Source organism: Carcharhinus amblyrhynchos, chromosome 1, assembly GCF_965287045.1.
Source record: "Carcharhinus amblyrhynchos chromosome 1, sCarAmb.v2.hapA, whole genome shotgun sequence".
In the NCBI taxonomy this organism is placed as follows: domain Eukaryota; kingdom Metazoa; phylum Chordata; class Chondrichthyes; order Carcharhiniformes; family Carcharhinidae; genus Carcharhinus; species Carcharhinus amblyrhynchos.
The window spans coordinates 119,622,226-119,640,702 of NC_137324.1; the positions used below are offsets into that span (position 1 = coordinate 119,622,226).

The 18,477-nt window shown below is 40.8% G+C and overlaps 1 protein-coding gene across 1 annotated transcript in view; it reads right to left on the reverse strand.

Moving 5' to 3' along the window:
• Positions 1–18,477, reverse strand: part of LOC145344555 (ankyrin-2-like) — an 831,416-nt gene that overhangs the window by 163,494 nt on the left and 649,445 nt on the right. The window contains exons 16-19 of the mRNA XM_080191753.1: positions 14,917–15,015; positions 12,136–12,333; positions 8,650–8,748; positions 5,078–5,176 (exon numbers count right to left, since the gene is read on the reverse strand). Coding sequence (XP_080047879.1) covers positions 5,078–5,176; positions 8,650–8,748; positions 12,136–12,333; positions 14,917–15,015 — 495 coding nt within the window. The remainder of the gene's footprint in view (positions 1–5,077; positions 5,177–8,649; positions 8,749–12,135; positions 12,334–14,916; positions 15,016–18,477) is intronic.

Here is an 18,477-nt window from a genome sequence, read left to right on the forward strand (position 1 = left end):
CATCTAGCCCTTCGAGCCTGCCCCGCCATTCAATAATATCATGGCTGATCTGAAGTGGATCAGTTCCACTTTCCCACTTTCACCCCAGAACCCTTAATTCTCTTGTCTATCAGAAACCTATCTACCCGTGACTTAAATATATTCAGTGAGGTAGCCTCCACCACTTCAATGGGCAGAGAATTCCAGAGATTCACCACCCTTTGAGTGAAGAAGTTCCTCCTCAACTCCGATCTAAACTGCCGCCCCCTTATTTTGAGGCTGTGCCCTCTAGTCCTGCTATCATTTCTAAGTGGGAAGAATCTCTCTACCTCTACCCTATCTATCCCCTTCATTATCTTATAAGTCTCTATAAGATCCCCCCACTCAGCCTTCTAAACTCCAACGAATACAGACCCAGTCTATTCAGTCTCTCTTCATAGGCCAGCCCCCTGTTATGTTATCTTTTACTTTCAGCACAACTCCTCCTCCTCTTCCATGCTGACTATCTTTTTGAAATGTGTACCTTGGAACATGCGTTATCCAATCCTGGGCCGGATACTCAAAGGGCTGCAGGATGGGGGCCCAGTGTGAGTGTGACTTCTAAATCTCAGTCCCAGGAGTCATCTTGGGATCCTAACATTTCAAGGATAGTTTGTAATTTTCAAAGAGCCGGCAGAGGAAAAGAACAGGAGAGCAACTCATCATCAATTAGCCGCCCTTTAAACTCATTAAAGAGCATGTGAAGAGACAGATCAAGTGCAGAATGGAATTTTTTGACTTCATTTCGATAAATCTGAATAGTCTGATGCATCTTAGTGCACAGATTTAGGTTTGTCATGAAGCAAAGTAATATTTATTTGTCATTGTATTAAAATTGTTTTTAATTAACTTACTTTGCACCAGTGCAAGCGGTGAACTTTCATTTTGCCTCCCGGAGATGTTCGACACCATTAACTGGGCGCCATTTTCACCAACTAGCCAACTAAACCATATGAATTTAAAATTTTCATCATGGGACTGTCGCTGCTGAGGTGTGGGCTAGGGAACCAGGATATAGCCAGGTGTTCAGATTCCCAAGCCCACTTGGAAATCCTTGCTCCATGACTCAATTAAATCCAAATTGGTTATCACTGTTTGTGCCACTAGTTCATCTACATTATTACAAATACTTCATGTATTCAAATAAAGGGACATTCACTTTCATATTCTTAATACTATTCTTTGCAAGTACTTTATTCACAGATGCACTATTCACTAATCTCTCTACCCCATCCTGGCCTTGTCTGCTTGTTTTCACCCAGATTGCTACACTGCTTTATTATTATGACTTTTCTCCTTCAATTTCTAAATCTCCCTCACACTCTCCCCACCACCCTGTTAGTTGCTCAAAAAAGGTTGGTGGGGGGGGGGGGGTGCGAATTCTTGGGATGAGAGATCATGGGAAGATGTAAGAGAAGTTGGCAGCAAAGAAAGGAGAATAGCTCTCAGCATGTACCCCTTTTTCAATGTTGAGTCCCTTGATCAGGCGTTGAAAACCTTTAATCAAGGGACCTCCATCAGGATGTGACAAGTTGGCAATAGCAGGTTCACCTCCAACTGGGTTAATCCCAGGGATAGTGGAGTGAGAACTTTGCGCTGTCATTATTTGGGACTTCAGTTGGCCATGAGGTAGGAATATCGACCATGGGTCTTCCGGCTCAGAAACGAATTGTGCTAGAGACAGGAAAATGATCGAATCTAGTCCTGGCTAATTAAATGTCATTCCCACCTCTAAACTTTCCATCACAGAGAATAAACATTTTGGTTCCCATTTTAATTAAGGGTTCACAAACCAACTTAATTTTAATCAAAAGAGGATAGACCTGATGTATATTTACACCATTTTCAGCTTTTGTTTTGGTTTTGCAGCATGCAATGTCTTTCTATTTCAACAAGACAGGGTCAGGGCCAGTTGTGCTCAGTATTGTATTTAACCAGTGGCGATCCAAGATAAATTCTGATCCAAGATAAATTCCAATCCATGATTAATGTTGCTTTGTTCTGACAACTCCTTAAAAAACAGTGGCCAGAATTTTACAACCCCTGTCCATTCCAAATTTAAAGGATGGGATTCCCTCTGGGATCCTGCCCACATTGATCCAGACACAATTTCCCTTTAGGGCCTCAGATGGGAAGCACAACAATGCCACTATTAAAGACCTTAAGTGGCCATTTTAGGTCTTTTACCCACCCAGCCTCAATTTTAGGATGGCAGGTGCCTGAAGTGCACCCTTGGGACTTAGACTCAGCATTGCAGTACGTCCCCTGGCCGGTGTTGCACTGTGCCTTGAGGGACTTAAGTGCTATCGGTCTATCTGATTGGGTGACAGCTGTCCAAGGCAGAACCTCCACCCAAGGGTGGATTGAAGTCCACCTGTTGCCAATCAATGCTCAACTGCATGTGAAATGGCAGCAGGCCTGTTAGAGTCGACTCTCAGAATGGCAGGCACTGAGCTTCCACCATCATGAAAATTCAAGTCGATGTTTCTGCACAGCACACAATAAAGTTGTTCTGAGCAAGTAGGAATGAGGATTTTGTGTGTCGCTGGACTGGCTGAAGGAATTCTTCTAAAGTTTAGAACTCCAATTTGAAGCAGTAATCTGTATATCCAGCACTTTCCCTTTGTGAAAATTAGCCTTCAAGTTCAGATTCAACTAAAGGAGCAAATAACAAATAAAGAAAAGATTCCTATTCTCAGTAATGTCAAGGTAAGTGAAAGATTACACCAATAACTTCTACCCGCATTTGTTTCAAACATCAAATGTGCTACAGTAACTCAAGCTCCTAAGGGGATAATGATACCAAAGCAGAGACATTTTTTCTAAATACCAGTGAAATAATGGCCTTTAATTCAAGAGGACTAGGATACAAAGGGGAATAAGTTCTGCATCAGCTTTACAGGGCCTTGGTCGGACCCCATCTGGAGAACTACTTTCAGCGCTGTGCAGTGCACCTCAGGAAGGATATATTGACCTTGCAGAGGGTGTAGTCATGATTTAGCAGAAATATACATGGCTTGAAGAGTTAAATTATGAAGACAGGTAACTTAAATCTGCTTGTATTCCTTAGAGTTTAGAATACTGAATGATATATAATCAAGATAGAATAGATACAGAGAAACAATTGCCTTTGAAAACTGGAAAAGTGCATTATAAAAATTAGCACATGCCCATTCGGAAGTGAAATCAAGAAGGTACATTTCCACACTAAAAATAGTCGAAATCTGAAGTTCTCTTTCCCAAAAGACTGTGGATGATGTGTTAACTGAAACCTTACTGAGATTTCGCAGCTTATTTTCATGGTCCCAATCAGACCAAAATGACAAGGCCACTGAGTCAGGTGACTAGAGGTCCTGCTTCTATTTTTGCCATCACCTATTTTCACAAGGGAGGCTGAGGGAATAGGACTCAGAATGCATTGGTTTCTATTATGGAGGCAGAGGGCAACATTGTGGAGTCATTGAGAGCCTGCCAGAGATAGGTTTTATTTTAATTTTTCAGGAAGACAGTGCTTAATTTTGTTTGCACAATTGATTTGAAGAACTGTTTCATTACTCAGGGATTTTTAATGGCTATTCAACAGCTTTCAACTATCATAATAGAGTTTGTGAGTTCTGGTTATGAAGTGGATAATGGATGAGGGGTTGAAGGGATCAGAGTAAGAGGGATGAAATAGGTGAGGGTGATGAGGAGAGAGGATGAGGGGCTGAGGAGGTAGTGTTAGATTGAAGTGGTCAGAAGATTGCCTTGGAAGAACCTGACCATGAGTTTATTGGGAACGCAGGTGGGTCTTTTAACCTGCCTGTTCTGTGCTCAGATCACTTGCATTACCACTGGCCTGCCTCCAGACACTCAGAAAAAATCCAACCTCCTGCAGTATGAGACGGAGTAAAAAGTCTGACAACGCCAGGCTTTAGTCCAACCGATTTATTTGATAGTAAACTCACCAGCTTTCAAGGGGATTCCCTCTTCTTCAGGTGAAACTCACTAGCTTTTGAGGGGATTCCCTCTTAGCTAGTGAGTTTACTATCAAATAAATCGGTTGGACTAAAACCTGGTGTTGTCAGACTTTTTACTGTGTTTACCCCAGTCCAACGCCAGCATATCCACAGTATGAGACGGAGACAGGAGAGCGACAGCATGATTAATTAGTCAGTCCCATCTCCCAAATCCTACCCCTGCCATGAAAATGCAAGCCCATTTTATCTGGAAGTGCATATGGAATATGGATCAGTAAACAGAGTTGAGATATACAGCAGCAAATCAAACTAACAGAGGCAGAATGGCTTTCCTGTTTCTATTCCTCAAACTTCAGGTTTGAATTCAAATAAATTAAGATCATGCTAGCAGGTCAATTAATGTAAAAAGTATTTTGCTGTGCATGGATAGGAATTTTTGAGTTCTTTATCCTGTTTGTATCCGAGCTGTAAAACTGACAACACAATTTACCAGATTCCATCAAGAAATATGTGGTATTACTTAGCTTGTTGATTCACAAAGGTGGTAGCAAGGTTGCTCTGAAGTTTTAGATTGCCATTAATACCTGCCTTATAAGAACTTACCTTTTGGAACTTACTCCAGTCAACCATAGCATTTGATACTTTCGTTCAATGTGTGTGAAAACTTAATGATTGATTCAGGAGATGAAGTATCAAGGTATCGTTTACAAGCAACTAATTGTGCCTTAATTTGCAAACTGTTAGTGTAAGTAAAATCCAACCTCCAAATAAAATTGAACCACAGAATAACAGTTGAGAAGTGGCAGTCTAGCAAAGTATCTTGCAAATGTACAATATACAATTCTGCAGAACATTTCACTGCTGCTCTGAGATCTGACATCATGATGATGAAAATGATACAACATTTTCAGTTTCAAGGATAAGGCTTTAATTTACGCCAGAGATTACCCATTTAACAAGAGTGTTAGCAAGAGGTTTTGCATTAAAGTACAATTGTCAGTTACATGTCTGTTAAACAAAGGAAACATCAAACCATTTATCGCATTTTGTTTTGAGGTTACGTATTAACAAAATTATTATTCTCTCATAGCAATTAATACCTTGGCAGTGGAATGGGGAGAGGCCCCTTTCTCCAGCAACAGCAGCGCCACCTTCTGGTTGTCATAGTGAGCAGCAACATGGAGTGGGGTTAGGCCGTTCTGTAAGAATTTGTCCTTGTTAATAAGTGCTAGTGCTGTTCTTAAAGAAAGGTATGTTAGCAACCCACAAATACAGAAAACAGCTGCTGCAAGCAGTTCTTATCCGTATGAAAACATCACAAATACAAAGACGAGCGAGTGTCAAAGGAGCTAAAACAGATCCTGCAGCATCATGATCACCAGCCCATGTCTGATGGCTTCTGTACAAAATGACAAACTGCTGAGCTTCCACCATATTCCAATAATCAGAATTTTTTTCACAATTTGAATGGCTATTCAATAAAATTGTTAAGATATTCTTTACAATTGGAATAAAAGAAGATCAAAATCGTGTTATTGCATAAATTGTGAACCCAGATGCTGCAACTGATGAAGAAACAACAATCGATGATATTTCACTTGGTGCTAAAACAAAGTGCCAGCTGAATACTTTTGAAATCCTAATACTTGGGTACATTAGAATGACCACACATGGTACCAACTACCCACTTCATCAGCAAGAAATAGACAGGCTTTAGTAAAGGCTTTGCTGCTGTTCAGGTCCATCCCTCCCTTCCTCCTGTCGAGTCAGGGTCAGCGAGCACCTGTCATTTTAGGAATATTCTTGTCTTATACTCATTTTAAATAGTAAAGTATGGATATCACACAATGCAACAAATGACACGATGTGATATTGGGGGTGAGGGTGGGGGCAGGGGGCTCTGCAATGCATGTCCTGAGTGGAAATAAATGCAAAGAGTATATAATTTGCCTTCAAGTATTCCATTTCTAGACATTGTCCATTCTGTTTGTTGGATAATAAATTGTCAAACAGAATTTGGCCATTGTTTCTTCTGTTTTTAAGGGATTGAATGATAAAACAGAAGACTATATTTTCACCCTGGAACCACAAAGTAAATTTAATTTGCCTGCTGCCATAAGTGCAAATAGAATATTGATCAACAGTTGTGATGCAGCTGAGATATTATCATCTTCTTTGTTATCCTGGGAACAGGAAGTTAACATTTCAGGTATACGGGGCGGTGAGAGGGATGGTGGTGCTGGGGTGGCCAATAGCAGCCAGATGCTTTTTTTTATTCCTATCATGCAACAATCCCTTCTTGATGGCAGGAATAAGAAAACCCCCATTGCATCACATAAGAACATAAGAAATAGGAGCAGGAATAGGCCATCTAGCCCTTCGAGCCTGCCCCGCCATTCAATAAGATCATGGCTGATCTGTCGTGGCTCAGTTCCACATTCCCGCCCTCTCCCCATAACCCTTAATCCCCTCTCTCATCAAAAACCCATCAACCCGCGTCTTAAAAATATTTAGCGAGGCAGCCTCCACCACTTCAACGGGCAGAAAATTCCAGAGATTCACCACCCTTTGAGTGAAGAAGTTCCTCCTCAACTCCGTTCTAAACCGCTCCCCCTTTATCTTGAGGCTGTGCCCCCTAGTCCTACTGTCCTTTCTGAGCGGGAAGAGTCTCTCCACCTCTATCCTATCCATCCCATTCATCATCTTATATGTCTCAATGAGATCTCCCCTCATTCTTCTAAACTCCAATGAGTACAAGCCTAGTTTATTCAGCCTCTCCTCATAGCTCAATCCCCTCAACTCCGGCATCAGCCTAGTAAACCCCCTCTGCACTCCCTCCAAGGCCAAAATATCCTTGCGTAAGTGCGGCGACCAAAACTGCACACAGTACTCCAGCTGCGGCCTCACCAATGCCCTATACAGCCGCAGCAAGACCTCCCTACTTTTATATTCAATCCCCCTCGCTATGAAGGCCAGCATCCCATTAACCTTCCTGACCACCTGCAGGCTGGGTTTTTGCGACTCATGCACAAGGACCCCGAGGTCCCTCTGCACCGTCGCCTGCTGCAGTTTTTCGCCACGTAAGTAATAGTCCTTCCTACCATTATTTCTACCAAAGTGGACCACCTTGCACTTGCCAACATTAAATTCCATTTGCCATTTCCTGGCCCATTCACCCAGCCTATCTAGATCCTTCTGCAGACTCTCCACACCCTCCGCGCAATTTGCCGTTCCACCAATCTTGGTGTCATCAGCAAATTTTGACACCATACACTCGGTTCCCTCCTCCAGATCATCTATATAAATGGTTAATAGCTGAGGCCCCAGCACCGACCCCTGGGACACTCCACTAGTCACCAACCGCCAATCCAAATAGCACCCATTAACCCCCACTCTCTGCCTCCTATTTGACAACCAATCCTCGATCCACGCTAACACCTTACCCCCAACTCCATGCCCCCTTACCTTCTGCAATAACCTCTTGTGAGGTACCTTGTCAAACGCCTTCTGAAAATCAAGAAAGACCACATCCACCGGCTCTCCTCTATCCACCGCCCTAGACACATCCTCATAGGACTCCAATAAATTTGTCAGACACGACTTCCCCTTAACGAAACCATGCTGCGTCTGCTCTATCAAGCGATTCCCCTCAAGATGCCTCGCTATTTCCTCCTTGATGACGGATTCTGACATTTTACCTACAACAGACGTTAAACTAACCGGCCTATAATTCCCTGCCTTTTGCCTGCCACCCTTCTTAAACAACGGCGTAACATTAGCCATTTTCCAATCTTCCGGCACTTCCCCGGAATCCAGCGACGTTTGGAAAATAACCACCAAGGCATCCACTATCACCTCCGCCATTTCTTTCAGAACCCTCGGATGCATTCCATCCGGTCCTGGGGACTTGTCCACAATCAGTCCCTCCAGTCTGTCGAGCACCGCCTCTCTAGTAACAATAATGTTATTGAGACCCTCCAGTCCTACCACCTTTCCATCGCTAACACCCGGCAAATTATTCACGTCCTCCTCCGTGAATAATCACAAAGTAAGCAGAAGGTTTTTTTGTGATGTAAAGACCTTCTGTGAAACTGCTCCTAAAAATTCGGGTGAGGGTTTGGTGGGGGCGGAGAGGGGGGAGAACGTTTGGAATATGGAACGATCAGAAGCAGGCAGAGTATGAGGAGCACATTACCAAGAAAGAAACATGAATCAGACCTCATCTCCAGTGATTCATGCAGAAATCCAGGCAGGTGCTGTGAGGACAGAAGGGCTTTAGATTTGGAAAGGAGCATCCTCAGAGTGAGCACAGAGGTGAGGGAAAAGGACTCTGCAGGTGATACATTGACATGCAAAAAAGACAGTTAGGTCAAGCTACTGGAAAACTCAGTTTAATTGCAATGACATTCAATATTTTCTGTATTTTAGTTGAGTTCAAATTTTTCTTCAGTGGCCTAGGAAACCACAATTCTTTTAGTAATTTTGGAATCCACGTATAATGTTTTATGCATAAACCAATGCAATCATGAATCTTCTAATTAGAAACTGCAAGTTGCTTTTAGTTGTCCGAAATTTTAAATGGCCTGAATTATGTTAGTTTTATCTTCTCAAGGTAGACAAAACTAATATTGTATATCCAGACTGAACTTTTAAAAGTTCATTAGTAACTTGCCTTGCCAGCAGAATCTGGAGAAGCAGAGCGTTGCAGAAGGAGTTTTGCCACATCTAGGCTCCCGTACTTAGCTGCGACATGTAGTGGGGTAAATCCCTTCTGCGATAGGGCACAGAGGAAACACAACTGCTACTTAGTTAATAAGCATGCATAGAATACAGTATAAATAAGGAACAGGGATACAATAATACTGTATAACACCAGTGAAAAATATAGGCAGGTGCACACAATGGTAAAATATTAGTAGTTTTACTACACATGAAGAATTTTCACAGTGAAATTTTGGGACAACATGTCTTGGGAAAACATGGAATACAGAGTATAATTCTTTGAGTGAGGATGGCTTTGTAATTTAACTAACTGAAACAGAAGAGGTGGTCTGAACATTTCTTCTACAAAAGTGCAGGATCTGAACGGGGTAGATATTTTCCCTTTGATCACACAAGTTGCCTTTAAAGCACATGTACTCAATTTAACTTGACACATTTTATATATGTGGCAGAAATGGAAAATGTCACAGGCAGCATCAAGACATGATAAATATTACTATGCAAGGGGTGGCTGTAACCATTCATGATTTTAATCCTTATGCACTAGCTGGTTAATGTCAGTTCTGGAGAGATTTATCACATTGTAGCATTTCTCTATCAAATAAATTATACCACTAAAATTAATACATTAAAATTCTACCAGAAAGTGATGGACACATAATAAATGTAGTAATATTGTTCCAAACATTCGTAATTATTTATGTGAGAAGGATTAGACTTTATGTGCCCAAGTTTCAATATCACTTGTCCATGAAGGATGCTTGCATTGAATTGAACTGAGGCATGTTATTCTGAACATATGGATTCAGGTTGAAACAAGTTCATTTTCAAAAAGTCTAGGACCTTTGAGGTCAGGAGTTGAAGAAGAGTTAACTCAAAGAGACAATAAATGCAAATTGCTTAACAATATGTCTGGTTCAATTGCTTGTATTTATAAGACAAATGACTAGTGGCTTGTTTGGAACACAAACCATCAATATTGAACTCATGAAATATTCAGTACATATAAACTTGTTATTAACACAACTGTTTTTTTTCTAGCTCTTTGTTTTGTTTTTTTGATTTTTCATTCCTTTCTGTTTGTCTGGGTGTAATTTTGTTAAGTTCTGCTCCTGCCATCAAGCCTTGCTAAGTGAGAATGTTGTTTAGAGATTGGGGAGGGATGATTTTGAAACTCGTATGCCTGTCTTGTGACGTTCATCACTAGAAACTAAACTTTTTAAAATCAACCGCACTACATGTACATGTGTACACGTGTATGTCCCCACCACATGTTTTGCTACTTGGGGAAAAAACAAGATTCACAGGTTAATTAGCTACTTCATAATTATCAAACATAAACAGATACTTTATACATCCTTGTTCCAAATACCTTCTCTTGTTGCTTGGCTTGGGTAAGTTCCAGCATTTGTATATAATTTGTAAACATTTTGGAAAATCACTGTTGGCCCAAAAATATACAGTACTGGACATTAAGTCCACAGAGCCTGAAGTTGTTGTCAAAATTACAGCAAGGCTAATGGCATTCTGTTATTTATGTGCAGCTAATACAGTAGCTTCAGGCAAGAAGCAGATGTGCAGTTAAATCTGAATATCTACTGCATGTTGACAGTTTAGCCACTAGTATTGTGAAAATGCATCTCATGTTGTATCTCCTTTTTAGGAACTACATTTGCCCATTAACCTTATCATAGAAAGTTAACTCTTGTCACTACAAGTGAAAGTACCCTTCTAACAATGTGATAAGTATACGTTACTGATAATTAACCTTCCTGGCACCAAAAATCATTAAAAGTGTGAAACCTCATTCCTTCAAATTTTGACATCTTTGAGGATATTTTAAAAATACCAAATTTTAAATTCAAAATCATTTTTCTAACTCTTCTTTGTCTCTTTTTCCTTCTCCCTTTTGCTTTTTATTTCTCTTTCACTATGTAATTTGACATAGAATGTAGCCCCTTTAATTAATCCTCCTCACTGTATCTATTTCTCAGTGGGTAAATCTGATTGATGAAAGGAGATATCCTGCAGGTTGCACTGTTCACACTGCTCCTAGATATTTTGTTTCTTTGTTGCATTGTTATCAGCTCACATTTTCAGCAACATTGTTGGGAAAAGCATAAACCAAATTGAAAAGCACATCTGACAAAAAGCATTGGATGTTCTGTTACGTCAAATTCTGGCCCAAATGTACTGTTTTCTAATTAATATACTTTTCCAGTGTAGGTTTATATTCAAGAGCAGATCAGCCTGGAGAGATAAACATTTACGACAAATAATAATGGAAAACATTGGAATAGTTTAGATTACAGGGTCATTAGATTGGTTCCACTGGTCGGTGCAACATCAAGGGCCGAAGGGCCTGTACTGCGCTGTAATGTTCTATGTTCTATAATCACGGTGATGGAAAAACCATTTTATTCTATGTTGTATTTGATATATTGGTATCCATTTTACGTAAATCTCCTAAGGACGAGCATCAAATACGTGAAATGGATTGATTTAGTTGTTTCAAATTTTGATGCACCCAACGTCATTGAAAGAAAAGCTCTTGTGTAGTGGGATAATTTCATTTTTTTGCCTGTCCAACAAAACATTTATGCAATTTTGTTAGTATTTTTGCCAGCTTTTACCTCAGGGTATTGAGTATTGATTAAACCAGGCAGAGCATTGAAAAGTCAAACCTTTTCCCATACACTGAAAAATTGTACACCACAATATTTTTGGCACTCCTAGTACAACTGGAAACAGGCCAGTTGCAAACAGCTACCTTGAAATTGGCAATTGTTGTAGATACTCAGCATGAAAAAAGGAAAATCACACTGGGCTGCAGGTGCTCTACTGAGACTGTAGAAAGTGTTGGACTTTCTTTTAAACTCACCTAACTTAACTTTTAACTTATCATAAACAGTTCCCTAAGTTTAAACTAAGAGACACCTGTCCTATAATTAAACAAATTAAGAAACAGTATAATTTCAAAGTGGGAAGAAATTTGCAAAGATCACAGATGATTGATAGGAGCAATAAATTGGTCAAACCAACAGTTGAGAATCACAGATGGAGAGGTAAAAAGACTATTACAATCAGTCAGGAGAATTTTCCAATATTATTATGGAAGAAAACTTATAGGATTGGAGGGTAGGAAGATGTAACCACATGCAAAGTGGAACAATGCTTAATTTCTTGGCTGTACCACACATAATTATGATATCTGGAAAAATTATACCAAATGTCACAATCTGCAAACCAGGATAATCATTCAATCAAGAAAATTAATGCTGGAACTAGGGCTTACATACAGAAGTTTGAACATGTCACCAGAGAGCTATGAAAACAATAATTTACTTTGTGTTAAATAGTTGTTTTTTTCCTAATGTGTCACAATTCAATATTAATTCAATGCTTCTCACTCTTCATCAAACAAATAACCTCTTACCTTTGTGGCTAATGAGTGTGAAGCACCTGCCTCAAGCAAAATGGAAGTCACATCTTCCTGCCCCTCCCTGGCAGAGATATGTAGTGGGGTGTAGCCATTAGTGGTGCAGGCATCTGGAAAGGCCATATGCTGTAGCAGCAGTTGCACAATCTCAGTTTTACCCAACCTTGAGGCAATGTGCAAAGGTGTTTGATCCTCCTGGGGAAATGAAATAGAACAAACACAAAACATTCCTTATCCATTTGCAGTGCTGTCTACAGCATTCAAAGCAAAACCACACCATCTTCAGATTTTACCTTAAGCAAATCTGGAAACCAATTTAAACAAAAAATAATTTTGGTGATCATCCAACAGGAAAGTAATCAAAAAGGGGTTGAATTATGTCTAAATAGATATGTTCAAAAAAACTGACTGCGTCTCTTACATATAAACAATAATTTTGAATGAGCTCCATCTACAGTTCAACAAACCAATATTTGCAACAAAAGCTGTATGTAAAAGCATACAATGTTTAATACCAACTTTTGATCTGTTAGCGCGAGTGGGTGAAACGATCACTACGGACTCAGGGTGAAGTTCAATAACGGCACAGCTTTATTTTCTTTTACGTCGACAGAGAAACACAGTCAGGACATACAATTGGACCGTCCCAAAAGCGCTCTGCCCGTCCCTCGCAGCAGGTTATAGTTATACCTGAACTTCGGTGCAGTATGCGATTCAAATGCTAATACTTCATTTACGTATTCGACCTTAGCCATCCTGTCTCGATGTTTCCAAGTGTTGAGGAAATTGTTTTAGGTGTGTGTTAATTGTTTTGTCTGATTGGTTATTTAGTAGTCTAGAATCTCCAGGGTTTGAACCATAGGCATGTCATTGATCTCAAAAGAGGTTTTCAGGGGCCAGGAATGTTTCCTTAACTATACTAATTTTAGATGTCTCCATGGGTTGTTTGACTGTTTTGAAGGTAGCCCTGCAATATGAATGCGAAGCTATTTGAACTGAGAGTAAATCATTCTGACGCAAAGGGCACAAATGCCAGCCAGTTTACTGATATTGCAGTTCTAATGTATACTAGCTGTTATAACATGAGTTCCTGTAGGTGCCATCCTGTCCAGCTTCCCTTATGTGCTAGCCCTCATTTGCATTCTAGAAGCATGCTCTTGCCTACAGATCGGCGTCTGTTACTTTGTGATTCTTAGTGGAGAGGCTCTGAGGGTAGCTTTAGTTTGCTTCCATTTTGTGTGCCCAATTTCATAAAATTTGTTGTCCGATAACAGATCTATCTATCCAGATGTAAATTATCAATATCAATCAAGTTCCAATGTTGTCTTTTGGAGCCTAATTTTCACTTTAATAAGAAGCCGATGAGTTACAGGCAGGTATCCAGAGATAAGCTCAAAGATTTCCTGACTGTCCAAAGTAGGAAAACCTTATGGTTGATTTTAATTGTCACCTGTCTGAGTTTTGTCAGGTGCACAAGGTTAAAATCTATCTTCACTGCTCTGCCAGATCTTGGCTTGGTTCCTAACAGAGAATTTTATGGGAATGGTGCACTGTAATTTTAGTTTCCTGTTGCCCTTTCCATTCCCAGAAGCTGTCTTTTACTGAAGCATTATTGATCAATGTTGACTATATATATTTATAGCCAACACTCTAAAAGGGTGAAAAGTAAACGAAGTAAAAAGGAAGAAAGTCATAATGGGAAGTTAATGGGGAGAAATATAAATTTAGAAGATTGTTCATTTTAACATCAATGCTTCTCCTCTGTAAGGCAACTTAGAATTCATTAACAAAATAACGTATAATTTGGATCTGACTATGGCTATTACCTCCATTTTCAAGTAACTGTCAGTTACCACCGGGTCTGTCTTTTGTTCAAAAGGTGTCTTCTCCATGTTACCCATTGTCAGTTATAATGTGCTTTTTTGGTGCCAATTTCATATTGAACTTCTGTTGAAATTGCACTGAGTTTGGATTGGTTACTGCAGCCGTAATGTCCGCCCAACAAATTGTGGTTTAGCAGCATATTGATCAGCAAGTAAATTAGTGTATCAGACTGAAAACCTGCCTTCACTTGAACGCAGTTCATGGAAATTACAAACAAATACTAATCAATAACAGACATGCAACTGTTTAAGGGATTTTGTTTCTCCTTCACCTTCGCTCTCCACTTTGGTTGTGAACAGCAAAGGTTTATTCCAGCAACCTCACTTCAGATAGTTCTCCTTTACCTTGTTAATAACTAAAGACAATGCACAAAATGTGTGCCATGTGAATCATAACTTTTGTTGCGGTAGCCAAATGGCATCAAAAAGTATGGCTGAGAGAAAATTCCAATATTGTTTCTTCCGTCATCTTTTTCATGTTTAGTTTCTGCTGCTGCTGCTTGCTGTCATGGTTTATAGGCAAGATTCAGTCATAATAAGCATCAATGCTACTCCTACAGAAATGAAATAATGGAAGGCAGAGCGGTTTTGATGGTTCAGCATCTTCCCCACCCCACTACCTTTGCTGTACTCCAGCTTTTCAAATGAAAACTGGCACTTGTATTCCTGCAATATGAATGTGAAGCTATTTGAACTGAGAGTAAATCATTCTGTTGCAAAGGGCACAAATGCCAGCCAGTTTACCTGATATTGCAGTTCTAATGTATACTAGCTGTTATAATATTAGCTTGACATTTTTGCACAACACTAAATTTTTAACACCATTGGTCAGTATCAACATCTATTCTGGCAGTATCAGGAACATAACCAGATACTGTTCTTTTACAACACTTACCCTAGCTTTAGCATCCACTAGGGCCCCATTGCGTAGCAGGCAGCGCACAACTTCCACCTGTCCAGCTCGTGCAGCCATGTGCAATGCAGTTTCTCCACGCTGAGGAAAGAAAAATAGTTCATAAACAGACCAGAGGTAAACATTGCCATTGTAGATGTGACAGAGAATCCCATTTCTATTGTAATGTAGAACAAATGATAAAAGACAGAAAAATACAGCAGTCAATTTGTTTGCAAAATCACTTCAGTTTGTGCGATATATCACTTTTCATATCACTCCATACGTAACAGGGTTGAGAATAAAATTTTTATTTGAATCCACCTGAACAAACTAAGACTTCCTGAAATCCAAAATAATTCAATTCAAATGATGTGTCTTTGGCATTGTGAACACAGATTAAGGGGACTAACTTGTATAGCAAAGCAGGATTAATCCGTGCCCATTGTTTGCAAACAAGGCAACACATTGACTTTGTGTTGCTCGCTCATTTGTCCAATCACTGCTAAGCATTGGTTAGAGCAACAACAGAGGGCCAATACTGTAAATGACTACCAATACTTAAATGCTAGTGTACAATGATTAAGAATGGCTTGCTTCTCTGAAAGGTTAAGTGCATTATTTCTAGCAGGTGCTGGGAGTCATGGTTGAAGAAAATCGCTCTCACACACCTTCCACTACCAGCTCAGAAACTGACTGCATGCAAGTCTGAAAATAGATTAGAGGTGGGATTTGCACCTCTTGAAACAATAGGTGTAGGTGGACGTAACCTGGGCAGTGGGCAGCCACAAGGATAGCATCGGTGCCAGCTTGCTGAAGGCGAGGTTGCTCACAAGGACTCAGATGCAAGCTTGGGCTTTGATGGGGTAGCCACTAGAAGTATGCCACACAACAAAATGCTTCTGCATTGGGAAACCTGCTTGAAAGCTCAAAGTCAATGTCAAGGAGCATGGATGCATCCAGCACCTACTTGAGATAGGCATTTTCACGGATGGCGAATTCTGCTTGCACGGTTGTGGAGCCAACCATGGTATAGCTTCTGATGTTGCACTTTATGTTGCTGAACAAGGAGTAACCACCCTGCATCTGAGTGCTAGAGTGGAAGACAGACTGCTATCATGCGAGATCAGCTTGCTGCCATGCGAGGTGAGAATTTTTTTCATCATGGTTGTGGACTACACTGTGAAAAAGTGGCATAGTTGGTGTCACAGCAGTGCATCAATTTGTCCTCCAGTGGAGTACAAGGATTGCTAAGGAGTGAATGGCACATCAATCTCTCTTAGGAAGACAACATTTATCCTCCCACCTCTGTCACTTTGCCAGTGCCTTTGCTGTTATTTGTTTGCCAGTACAGGCTGCTATTGCCATCCAAGACTATCTTCGGTCAAAGTCAGCAGGCTTTCACAAACCATGCTGCAGCCACTGTGGGAGCACAGCTTAGAGCTGTGCAATGATACATGGAAGACAAGGGCAGAAGCAAATGCATTAAGCTGGTGCATTTAATTTTTTATACCACAGGGCACAATTTAATTGATAGTTGGAACGTTTATTTTGTTGTGACTTATTTTTGCATTGCAGCCAGGAGGGCATGATGGTCAGTAACAAAGGTCAGGTGTGGGTTTGTAAGTGCATGGGGAATTGGCATTGTGGCTACTGGTATCGTGCTCACAGACAACTTGGGCAGAAAGTGACTGTTCAAGTTGCCTCCCTCCTATCTGGATAGCCAGAAGCTTTTTCCTAGGGTGGAAGAGTCAATTACGAGGGGGCATAATTTTAAAATACGAGGGGCAAGATTTAAAGGAGATATATGAGGCAGATTTTTTACACAGAGGGTGGTGGATGCCTGGAACTCGCTGCCAGAGGAGGTAGTGGAAGGGGACATGAGTGACTTTTAAGAGGCATTTTGACAAATACATAAATGGGATGGGAATGGAAGGATATGGTCCCCAGAAAGGTAGGGGGTTTTAGTTAAATTGGGCAGCACGGTTGGTGCAGGCTTAGAGGGTCTCCTGCGCTGCAATTTTCTTTGTCCTTTGTTATTTCATCTTCCTCTTGCTCCTCATGCACCACTTCTCAGCTACTCACTGTATAACTGTTAAAAAGGGCTGTGTCCTCATAACATGAGTTGTGCAGCTTGCACTAGATCACCAGAAATCTTCAAACTTGCTCTGCTGATGTGGCAGGTTTTTGCCAGATTGATCCAGTTAGAAGAGGCATTGTTTCAGAATGTCAACAGTTTACTCTGTTATATTTTATGTGGAAGCATGGCTTTCATTGTATGTAAGCTGACTACCTGCACATGGTTGCACAATGAGGTCATCAGTATTATCCTTGTCCCCTCAAAGCCCAATTGCCACCTTTGTTTGCCAAGGAAAATCAAATGCAGCTGGTGCAGTGGACTATCACAGACTACCACATTATGACTGCTGGTGGAATACCAGTCATTGACTTGCATGATTCTCTGTATATGGTCACACTCACCAGCTGAACTTTCAGAGAATGATACCTCTTTCAGTTCAAGGATAGGGAAAAGTTGACAGACAAAGTGACGCACATAGAGTCAAAGGCACCCAGCAATCTGGGAAAAGTCTATGATCCTACTGAAGCTGTATGAGTGTTGCTGGCAGAAGTACAAACAAACATATAAAATTACAAATTAGGGGCAGGAGTAGACCATTCAACCCCTCAAGTCTGCTCTGTCATTCAATAAGATCATGGCCTCAATGCCACTCTCCTGCCTACACCCATGGAAGGCTTCTGCAGAAAATGCAGATGTATGGGATTGAGGGTGATTTAGTTAATTGGATCAGGAATTGGCTAGCAGATAGGAGACAGAGGGTGGTGGTTGATGGTAAGTATTCGTCATGGGGTTCGGTTACAAGTGGTGTGCCTCAGGGATCTGTTTTGGGGCCACTGCTGTTTGTAATTTTTATAAATGATCTGGATGAGGGTATAGTTGGGTGGATTAGTAAATTTGCTGATGACACCAAAGTCGGAGGTGTGGTAGATAGTGAGGAGGGGTGTCATAGTTTACAGAGAGACTTGGACAAGTTGCAGAGCTGGGCCGAGAGGTGGCGGATGGAGTTTAATGCGGAAAAGTGTGAGGTAATTCACTTTGGCAGGAATAACAGATGTGTAGAGTATAGGGCTAACGATAGGACTCTGAATAGTGTTGATGAACAGAGGGATCTAGGTGTATGTGTACATAGATCCCTGAAAGTTGGGAATCAAGTAGATAAGGTTGTTAGGAAGGCATACGGTGTCTTGGCATTTATTGGTAGGGGGATTGAATTTAGGAGCCGCAGCGTCATGTTGCAACTGTACAAAACTCTGGTGCGGCCGCACTTGGAGTATTGTGTGCAGTTCTGGTCCCCACATTATAGGAAGGATGTGGAGGCATTGGAGAGGGTGCAGAGGAGGTTTACCAGGATGTTGCCTGGTATGGAGGGGAGATCCTATGAGGAGAGACTGAGGGATTTGAGGTTGTTTTCATTAGAAAGGCGGCGGCTAAGAGGGGACCTTATTGAAACATATAAGATGGTTAGAGGTTTAGATAGGGTGGAC